Below are 11,294 nucleotides of genomic sequence, written 5' to 3'. Positions count from 1 at the left end.
GTCTCATACTTATGATCTGAATCTCTTAAAAGAGAAAAATTTCAAAATCTTATGGATCCAAATGGAACCACATGGTGTCGGATGAAGTAATATTCTGGATCATTAAGGTCTTTTCAAATCACGTAAGCAACGGTTCATACACACTACAACTACACAGCAGCCGTTAAACGGTCTCGTGATCTAGATTGATCTATTTACAGATGATTTGCACCTGATGTCATTCTTGCACTTTCGAGTACCAGTATTGTATTAGATAACAAAGTTGATAATTAAATAATGCTATTTTAAAGACTATATTTTAATAAAGGGAATAAACTACTGGAGAGTGGAGACAGTGAAGCAATGCTTCGAGCGCGAGGTATGGAGGTACGAGGTGACGAAAGTAGAGTATAGAGCTGTTGTAACGAAAATATGAGGTCAACAATGGTATAGGTTTCATCATTTTGACGGTAAAATATCTCATTATATATCTAAAATCTCATTTAATATTTACATAATATCATTCGAAGCATGAACTTACGTCAACGCTAGGTGCTTCAGATTTCTGTTCAGACTCACGAATCAAATCTCAAAAATATCAAGGCATAATGAGTATAAACTAATAGTAGAGGCAGAAGTAACTGCCCTCTCCCTTATTTCCTCTCCCTTTCCTTTTTCTCTCCCACTGATCCTTCCCCTTAAAAATTATATCCTTTATCTTTCATCAATAAACAAATACATGATTAATATTCTCGTATGACGTCTCACGGAGGAGCACTACCAAGGTGAGAATATTGTTCATCTAAACTAGGTTCAGACACAGTACTCAGACTAGAGCCACTGTCAGACTGGTCCCTTATCTCCCCTCCACCACCCGCAGAATTTGACGACACGCTGTCTGACCCTGATCTAGAGCGACTGAATTGTCTGCGAACTTGCCTCACAATGTGCTGTGGTATGGATTCTATACTGAGTCTCAGCGCTGTCATGGGTCCTGTGCAGGTTGGATCCCTTTCTTGGGTAAAGTGGGATAATAGTGGGTTTGATATGATGGCTGTAGGGAAGTCAGCTGTTTGGAAGTCAGCTGTAGGTGATGAACTCGAGTTTAAGATCCTTTCTTGTGCTTCTGTTCCAGTTATATTAGGAATTATCTGGAAAAATATGGTTAAATTGGTAAACTTATCGTGGCCAATAATTTTATGAACAATATACCCACAAAACAAATTAGTTTCATAATAGTCATATTTTTAAAATCTTATCATCCATAATTTCATTTCACAGTTTGTTTTTGATTTGCAATTTGCGGAACAGAAAGCGCACCATGTAAAAGTTCATCTGTTTGACGAGGTCCTCGATTGCTTTATCATAAACCTCTTCGTCTGATTCAGCCTTCGTGAAATCAACGTACAGTAAGTTAGATCTAAGAAATCCAAGCCAGCCTGAGAAGAAGAACTCTGTCATATCTCTAAGTCGGTATTACTTATTTCCAAAAGAAATTAACTTTACTTAATCTCTTAACTCTTTGGGATCGATTCAAAATCACAATTATCATAATTATGTGATAGAATTACACAACGTTGGCGTTGCATTATTTGATTCATTATTATATGTTTAATACCAGTCGGTTTATAAGGTTCTCCTCCCCCCACTCTCTCCTGCAACAAACACGGTATAATCCTGACACTCGTATTGTCCGCGTACGTCAACTCCTTCTCCCCATTAGACGACCTCTCGTAGCCCTCAGTCATGAAGCACACTAGAGCACTGCTCTTCTCGATGCTCTGTGCCATGCTGGCGAATATGTTACCTCCGCTTATACCTGGTGTGTGTGTGTTAAGTGCCATGCTGGCGAATATGTTACCTCCGCTTATACCTGGTATGTGTGTGTGTTAAGTGCCATGCTGGCGAATATGTTACCTCCGCTTATACCTGGTGTGTGTGTGTTAAGTGCCATGCTGGCGAATATGTTACCTCCGCTTATACCTGGTATGTGTGTGTTAAGTGCAATGCTGGCGAATATGTTACCTCCGCTTATACCTGGTATGTGTGTGTGTTAAGTGCCATACTGGCGAATATGTTACCTCCGCTTATACCTGGTATGTGTGTGTTAAGTGCCATGCTGGCGAATATGTTACCTCCGCTTATACCTGGTGTGTGTGTGTGTTAAGTGCCATGCTGGCGAATATGTTACCTCCGCTTATACCTGGTATGTGTGTGTGTTAAGTGCCATACTGGCGAATATGTTACCTCCGCTTATACCTGGTATGTGTGTGTTAAGTGCCATGCTGGCGAATATGTTACCTCCGCTTATACCTGGTATGTGTGTGTGTTAAGTGCCATACTGGCGAATATGTTACCTCCGCTTATACCTGGTATGTGTGTGTTAAGTGCCATGCTGGCGAATATGTTACCTCCGCTTATACCTGGTATGTGTGTGTGTTAAGTGCCATGCTGGCGAATATGTTACCTCCGCTTATACCTGGTATGTGTGTGTTAAGTGCCATGCTGGCGAATATGTTACCTCCGCTTATACCTGGTGTGTGTGTGTTAAGTGCCATGCTGGCGAATATGTTACCTCCGCTTATACCTGGTGTGTGTGTGTGTGTTAAGTGCCATGCTGGCGAATATGTTACCTCCGCTTATACCTGGTGTGTGTGTGTTAAGTGCCATGCTGGCGAATATGTTACCTCCGCTTATACCTGGTATGTGTGTGTTAAGTGCCATGCTGGCGAATATGTTACCTCCGCTTATACCTGGTATGTGTGTGTGTTAAGTGCCATGCTGGCGAATATGTTACCTCCGCTTATACCTGGTGTGTGTGTGTTAAGTGCCATGCTGGCGAATATGTTACCTCCGCTTATACCTGGTATGTGTGTGTTAAGTGCCATGCTGGCGAATATGTTACCTCCGCTTATACCTGGTGTGTGTGTGTGTTAAGTGCCATGCTGGCGAATATGTTACCTCCGCTTATACCTGGTGTGTGTGTGTGTTAAGTGCCATGCTGGCGAATATGTTACCTCCGCTTATACCTGGTGTGTGTGTGTGTTAAGTGCCATGCTGGCGAATATGTTACCTCCGCTTATACCTGGTGTGTGTGTGTTAAGTGCCATGCTGGCGAATATGTTACCTCCGCTTATACCTGGTATGTGTGTGTTAAGTGCCATGCTGGCGAATATGTTACCTCCGCTTATACCTGGTGTGTGTGTGTTAAGTGCCATGCTGGCGAATATGTTACCTCCGCTTATACCTGGTGTGTATGTGTGTTAAGTGCCATGCTGGCGAATATGTTACCTCCGCTTATACCTGGTATGTGTGTGTTAAGTGCCATGCTGGCGAATATGTTACCTCCGCTTATACCTGGTATGTGTGTGTGTTAAGTGCCATGCTGGCGAATATGTTACCTCCGCTTATACCTGGTATGTCTGTGTTAAGTGCCATGCTGGCGAATATGTTACCTCCGCTTATACCTGGTATGTGTGTGTTAAGTGCCATGCTGGCGAATATGTTACCTCCGCTTATACCTGGTGTGTGTGTGTTAAGTGCCATGCTGGCGAATATGTTACCTCCGCTTATACCTGGTGTGTGTGTGTTAAGTGCCATGCTGGCGAATATGTTACCTCCGCTTATACCTGGTATGTGTGTGTGTTAAGTGCCATGCTGGCGAATATGTTACCTCCGCTTATACCTGGTATGTGTGTGTGTTAAGTGCCATGCTGGCGAATATGTTACCTCCGCTTATACCTGGTATGTGTGTGTTAAGTGCCATGCTGGCGAATATGTTACCTCCGCTTATACCTGGTGTGTGTGTGTTAAGTGCCATGCTGGCGAATATGTTACCTCCGCTTATACCTGGTGTGTGTGTGTTAAGTGCCATGCTGGCGAATATGTTACCTCCGCTTATACCTGGTATGTGTGTACTGTGTGTTAAGTGCCATGCTGGCGAATATGTTACCTCCGCTTATACCTGGTATGTGTGTGTTAAGTGCCATGCTGGCGAATATGTTACCTCCGCTTATACCTGGTATGTGTGTGTTAAGTGCCATGCTGGCGAATATGTTACCTCCGCTTATACCTGGTGTATGTGTGTTAAGTGCCATGCTGGCGAATATGTTACCTCCGCTTATACCTGGTATGTGTGTGTGTTAAGTGCCATGCTGGCGAATATGTTACCTCCGCTTATACCTGGTATGTGTGTGTTAAGTGCCATGCTGGCGAATATGTTACCTCCGCTTATACCTGGTATGTGTGTGTTAAGTGCCATGCTGGCGAATATGTTACCTCCGCTTATACCTGGTGTATGTGTGTTAAGTGCCATGCTGGCGAATATGTTACCTCCGCTTATACCTGGTGTGTGTGTGTTAAGTGCCATGCTGGCGAATATGTTACCTCCGCTTATACCTGGTATGTGTGTGTTAAGTGCCATGCTGGCGAATATGTTACCTCCGCTTATACCTGGTGTGTGTGTGTTAAGTGCCATGCTGGCGAATATGTTACCTCCGCTTATACCTGGTATGTGTGTGTTAAGTGCCATGCTGGCGAATATGTTACCTCCGCTTATACCTGGTGTGTGTGTGTTAAGTGCCATGCTGGCGAATATGTTACCTCCGCTTATACCTGGTGTGTGTGTGTTAAGTGCCATGCTGGCGAATATGTTACCTCCGCTTATACCTGGTATGTGTGTGTTAAGTGCCATGCTGGCGAATATGTTACCTCCGCTTATACCTGGTGTGTGTGTGTTAAGTGCCATGCTGGCGAATATGTTACCTCCGCTTATACCTGGTGTGTGTGTGTGTTTTAATACTTTCAACACGACTATTTAACAAATAATTTGAGGAAGTTCTCTAAAGATGATATTTTATTCGAAGAATTTAAGAGCCTAAAGTTAAACTGTGTATGATTCGCCTCTCCAAACAAATCTAACGTGGTATGTATATGGTCACAGATAAGTAGGTGTTATCAGCTGAATTAAGTGCGGTAGAAAATACCCTACACAAAATACTGCCAGGTGGCGTCTTAGAAGTTTTACTTTTATATATAAAAAACCTTAAGTGAATGAACCATAAAACGGTTAATGTACGGCTCACTTACTAAATCGTTTTGATTTATACCTATTTTTGAGGTGAAATTTATGGATATTGATATAGTAAACCCTTACCTCCCATAATATCCATCCAGACCCGGTACCCTAGTGATGTTAAGCTGTTGTAGACCCTCAGTACTATTTCCTGAGAATCCCACTGGTAGGACAGCATCACGTGCTTCCTTTCCATCTGCCTCATTTCACATTCAGTCCTGCTATCTTCATAGTTTCTACTGGTCACCCTCCTTTTAATCATTGTATTGAGTCTAGTTTATCCAAAAATCTGCAACAATCGAATCTACAACGAATCAAGAAAGGCTTTCTACATAATTAAAGCAAAACAATCGAAGATGTGATAATAATGAACATTCGATTAAAGAGAATTATGAAGGAGTATTATGAAGGAAGAATACTCTAACCGAAACATAAAATTGATTACGTCAAAATTTAAAAAGCAAAGAAAGAGAGAGAGAGAGAGAGAGCTCATGAAGTAATGACTGCCTGTTGCTGTACACATTACGTTACTGGCACAATTACATGCTTATAAAATATCAATGATGTAAGATCGTATTGTTCATGTTAGGCTGTGGAGACAAACAGTAAAATTTCATGTTCTCAAAACTTAAATTAAAGACTGGAATAGCAACTTTTGACTTTGTTAAGCAGGAAAACATAACGGTGTGTGCACAATAAGATAGGAGGGCTTATGAATACTTGGTGATCTGCCCGTTGCTATAGTAGCAGCTTAGTCACAGTATCATATTAGTATGTAGTTTCATTACATGTACCTATTACAGTGCACTGATCATATAACAGTTAAAACACGGCCCAATATAAAAGATAATATGAATTTTCATGTTCAACTTTTAAGTTCGTAATTTGTTAATTTTGTTAGCTGATGTGATAACATCGATGTTAATTTTCCAAGAAAACCAATCCCGGACATTAGGAGCTGACTTGTGTTCTGTAATTTGATTAAGCACGTGATGCCCATATAAGGAGGTACAAACCAATGAACATAATATGGTTATGAGAAGTAGATATGGGTTATTATGTAAAAAGAAATCCAATGGAAAAACTTTTATTTTAATTGTTTTAGGAATTTATGATTTTCTGGAATTAGGATTTTGATTTAATTCTTCTTCATATCACCATCGTAAGAAATATTTTGTTTTTAATTTTATATTTTAGTGGTTTAACACAAATTGATATAACTATATAAGAAAAAAATCAGAGAAACACATAATATACATGTTAACAAAATAATTATTGAAACACAGGAACATCTTGATCTAAAACAGTGGAAATATAAATTGTAACTATATCGGCCAGATACAAAGAGAGACCTTTTCACAAAATCGCGTAAACATAGCTATTAAACAGTGTCTTAGTCCGAATTATCGTTTCTGTAATAAAATATATACAATTACAACGTATAGCAAGTAGGCACTTTAACCAACCCGGTTCTTTTGCGATAGTGTAAACGCGACAACTAGCGCTGGATGGCGACAACCAGCGCTATCCAGCGCTAGTTGTTATCCAGCGCTGGATAACAACTAGCGCTGGATAGCACTAGTTGCCGCCATCCAGCGCTAGTTGTCGCGTTTACACTATCACAAAAGAACCCTAAACCCAAACAAAAATAATTCCATGCAATGAATTAGTCACCTGGTGGAATAGAGCTGAGTAGATTCCTGGCATTGCAGAAATAGGAAGTGCTGGTACCATCATTTCAGCTGGATTTAAGGCGTCGCTTAAATTTCGGATTGTGTCCTGAGAAACGAGCAGCATTATTGATTTACCTTTTTTCAAGTTTTCAATATCCAATTATCTTTAACTGAATTATAAATCATTGGTTGGAATTAAAAATGATGAGCCGTATGAAAAGAAACCTAACCTCTGGAAATACTTATCAAGGGCATCCAAATAAGGGTAAATCTGGCAGGTTGATAATTTTAGCTGGTTGACATCATCATAGCTGTCTGTGTCACACCCGTGTCACACCCGTGTCACACCCGTGTCACATCCGTGTCACAGTTATCTGTGTCACAATTGGGAAAAGGGTACTGATAAGTTATACAGAGATAACCTCTAGTTTTACAACTATAAGTATAACATAAAATACAATCTACCAAAGAATAGACCACTGCAAACGACAGCTTATAAATCTTACTCGATTTTAGAGACCTAGGAGGCTTGAAACACAAAAGAATGACTACTGCAGCACTAGCCACTTCAATTGGTTAAGCAATATATACCTCTTCGACTGATACTGGCTGGATTCTGAAACTGCATCTCGTAACCATGGTGATCAGACAAGCATCGGCAAACTTGTCGCTCATTCAATCTACCACCTTTAGCGGACCGAGATTCAGATATCTTAGTAGGAAAGTTATTAAAGATTTCGGGAGTTTTGGTGGTAGGGAATGGGAGGGGAAGGGGAAGGGGCTGTGGAATTTCTTGCTTAGGGTAGCGGGGAAACCAATTATATGCTCACCCCAGAGATAAATTACTTCCAAATTCAAACGTAAACGACGTCGACAGTGCACAGTAGATTTGTTGTCTTAACCAATCCATATCCATTTAGCTTCCTTGGAAATTCCCACAACGAACCTTGAAAATAATAGGGTATTGTAATTAATCGTGTTGTACGTGAAGCAAAATTTAAGGGAAAACTTCAATAAATGCTATAATGCTGCCATCGAAGTGCACACTCAACCCCTCCCTGCTACTGGAGTATAAAGTCTCAAGATAATAATGTAATTTATTTAGCGAACAGTTAAATCAATGCAATGAAATTCAATAGTCAAATAATGTGTCATCAAAAATAACTATGTATGTTGCAGAGAATAATACTTGAGAACATGGTTGTGTAATATTTAAATATTTAGTTACGTACCTTGATTACAATTTCTCTTTCCAAACTGAATAATGATCATAACTTGACCATACGAACACATGACCTTTGGATTTGTCATGGTATTAAATATTTCTGACTTGTCTTCTTCAATGAGAGAGTTGCTATAAAAACAGGGATTCCTTTTAAAATCTTTATTTCGCATAATGTCGCAAATTTTAATTTACCCATTGAGAATAGATCCACGATATTGTAAAGGTGATGAACGGGAGCCTTCATTTTATCTACTATTTACTGTTTCCAATAAATATTATTTCAATTTGCACTTTCGGATGCAACACGTCCAGTTTGTTTACAAATTTTGTGAAACAAATGTCAGACTGGCAGAGGACGATAAGGAAGGAGTAATCTCTGACAAAGTGCTCCAAGTGCTGTGGATACTGATAACAGGCCGAGACAGCAGCACTGAGATTATAGATCTAGCACTCTCAACTCACATCAAAATACTCAACTACATCTACTCTCATGGTGCTTGTTAATTATTAATAATAACTTAATATTAATATTAGCTTAATAATAATAAAAATTAACTTATTATGTTGTTAGTACAGTATTTAATTAAGTCCGTTAGTCCGTACTCCGTAACTGTTTTCTATCACCTCAATTTGGTGAGGTAAGTCATCTATTTAACTGGGTCAACACTAGTTGATCTTGTTTACTGATGAGGATGTTTTTGCAAACCAGCCGTCATTGGTAGAGTAGTTCCTCCACCACTTGTGGTGACATCATTGTAACTTGGCGGTGGGAGCCGTGGGAGGTCAATGACATCATTGTAACTTGGCGGAGAGTGGTCAGATAAGGTAGATATCTTAGCTCCAACGGTTCCGTGTGGTGGGTAGATTCCACCGGTTGCGGCAGGTGGGTAGGTGCCACCGGTTGCAGGTGATGAGTGGGTACCTCCGGTTGATGATGATGAATAGGTACCTCTGGTTGCAGGTGATGGGTAAGTACCTCCGGTTGCAGGTGATGAGTGGGTACCACCGGTTGCAGGTGATGAGTGGGTACCACCGGTTGCAGGTGATGAGTGGGTACCACCGGTTGCAGGTGATGAGTGGGTACCACCGGTTGCAGGTGATGAGTGGGTTTCACCGGTTGCAGGTGATGAGTGGGTACCACCGGTTGCAGGTGATGAGTGGGTACCACCGGTTGCAGGTGATGAGTAGGTACCTCTGGTTGCAGGTAATGGGTATGAGTAGGTGCTCCAGGTGCCACTGGTTGCAGGTGATGAGTGGGTACCACTGGTTGCAGCTGTTGAGTTGGTGTCCTCCTCGTCCTCCTTATTAACATAATAACATGTGCATACACAACACACCGTCAAAAGAGGACTGCACGCTAATAATATTATATCAAAAGGATTCAGATCATCAGTACCTCTGGTCAATCTAGTTAACTTGATCAATCTGTCGTTCATACAACCAAAAGTAATATTCAGCCTTTCGTAGTAACAGCCATCTGCAACATTGTAGTCTGCTTCTATAAGGTCGTATATTTGACACTGTTCCGCAGCGGAACACATGTTGTAAATTGACGTTGTAACGTTTTCAATTTCTTTACCTGAATTGATAATTAAATCAGATTGGAGTATAATTCTAGTTTTAGAGAAAGATAATGAAGACCTGCACACTAAAAAGATGTTACGCACAGGAAATCGTAACTCGGTAACACTCTTTATAAACATATAAAATATAAATATGTTTATTAACCTACCAAAGCATTCAGGAGTAAGATCGAAGAGCAGAGCTTCATATATGTTGATCTTAGTTTCAGGTTTGCACCTGATCGATAGTTGTTGATGTTCGTCGAACTCAAACTGAGCTACATGGTGTCCTGAAACAGGTTAAAAATTTATTAATCGGGCAGAGATGTTCCAAAAATGAGTTTTTAAGGAATAAGGGCGCCGGGGGGGGGGGGGGGCATTTCCTTCCCCCAAATAGGGCTCAACAATCAACATACATATTGTAAACAATTAAAACCCCGATTTATCGCGGATTTTACACCTAAATTGGGGTATTACTGTAGATAATCACACAGCTGTAGAGTGTAAGCTTGTATTAAGGTAATCAAAACACATGATTGAACGAAAAAGCGAATAAATCTGTAAATAAAATAAAATATGTGTAAATGTTTGACGAACCTTGCACTCTTGCTTTACTTTGACATTCCTGATATACATCTGTTGTAAAGTTAACATTAATCACGACGCTTGTATTCTCCCATCTAAACGTTGTGCTATTATGTTTGTAACATCCGATGTATTCTGTCGTCTTCTTCTTCGGATCAGCTGATTCTGATAGAATCATGTGACATATCACAGATAAGATCGCTGCTCTGATTTCCATGAAATCCCTACAGACGCTCTAAAATTCATGTATGGGTGACTTATTTGTGCATTACTAATAGACAATAGTTCGAAGACGGGCATAATGCTATCATAGAATGAAAAAATTAACATCTAAAAGATTTTAAGTTATTTAATTTTAAACTTTAAAACTTCACAACTATACTGGCTGGCTTAAGATATCCAATAGGTTTTCACAATGTCAAGTTTTATTTCCTTTCAGAGCCCCTTAAGAGACGAAATTTCAACTCATTGGAAAGTTGCCTAAAATTAATCTAATCATAGGTCAGGATCAAATGAGAAGCAAGAATGTGATTCATTTTTGATACAAGAGAAACGCCATTTTCGGACGTGAGGAGACTTAGGACTCCTCCAACTACATTAAATCAATTCCTTCTGTAACGTCCTGAATAAAGATAACTACGAAAACAAAATTTACTAAACACCAAAATTATATTACACACTAATGCAAAGATACAACAAAAGAACAAATAATAATAAATCAAAACAAATATCAACATAATATAACATAATAGCAAAATAACAAAATAACAACAAAACATACGATATTTGAAGAATGACTCAGAAGCGTAAAATATCAAATTTGCTCCTTCATCAAAACAAATTTTCAAAATTTTAATTTTACAGAAAAAAATATAATATTTACAGAAAGAATTGTTACAGAAAAGGGCAATTAGATAAAAATGTTAGTTTTTAAAACCTCCCAAAACTTATATGTACACGGATGTTTATATTAGCCTCTATGAACTTTTTAACATATTTATTTAAGACATCATTATTAAAATTCTGATACAATAATTTGATTTTAATAGATTTCACATCTTTAATAAATCTTCTAAATTCGTATTTACATTACATAGTCTAAGCAATTGTGAATAGATGTGAGATTCTAAGCGATACATTTTGGAATCTCACTTTTTCATCTCTCACTTTCTAATCCTTGACGTTAGGTAATTATA

At 39.3% G+C, this 11,294-nt stretch overlaps 2 protein-coding genes across 2 annotated transcripts; both read right to left on the bottom strand.

The window, feature by feature from the left end:
• Positions 1 to 427: 427 nt before the first annotated feature.
• Positions 428 to 5,344, bottom strand: LOC134821131 (uncharacterized). The gene is made up of 4 exons (XM_063831796.1): positions 5,135 to 5,344; positions 1,598 to 1,798; positions 1,300 to 1,418; positions 428 to 1,130 (listed from the first exon to the last, which is right to left on the bottom strand). Exons 1-4 carry the CDS (start codon positions 5,313 to 5,315, stop codon positions 744 to 746), a joined length of 888 nt encoding a protein of 295 aa, XP_063687866.1. The 5' UTR covers positions 5,316 to 5,344; the 3' UTR covers positions 428 to 743.
• A 3,185-nt stretch (positions 5,345 to 8,529) lies between these two features.
• Positions 8,530 to 10,340, bottom strand: LOC134821041 (uncharacterized). The gene is made up of 3 exons (XM_063831708.1): positions 10,111 to 10,340; positions 9,684 to 9,803; positions 8,530 to 9,530 (listed from the first exon to the last, which is right to left on the bottom strand). The coding sequence occupies exons 1-3, from the start codon at positions 10,313 to 10,315 to the stop codon at positions 8,632 to 8,634; spliced, it is 1,224 nt and encodes a 407-aa protein (XP_063687778.1). The 5' UTR covers positions 10,316 to 10,340; the 3' UTR covers positions 8,530 to 8,631.
• Positions 10,341 to 11,294: the final 954 nt, after the last annotated feature.

The sequence above is a fragment of the Bolinopsis microptera genome, chromosome 9 (genome assembly GCF_026151205.1).
Source record: "Bolinopsis microptera isolate Bmic1 chromosome 9, MBARI_Bmic_1.0, whole genome shotgun sequence".
In the NCBI taxonomy this organism is placed as follows: Eukaryota; Metazoa; Ctenophora; class Tentaculata; order Lobata; family Bolinopsidae; genus Bolinopsis; species Bolinopsis microptera.
This window is presented reverse-complemented; position numbering and strand designations above follow the sequence as displayed.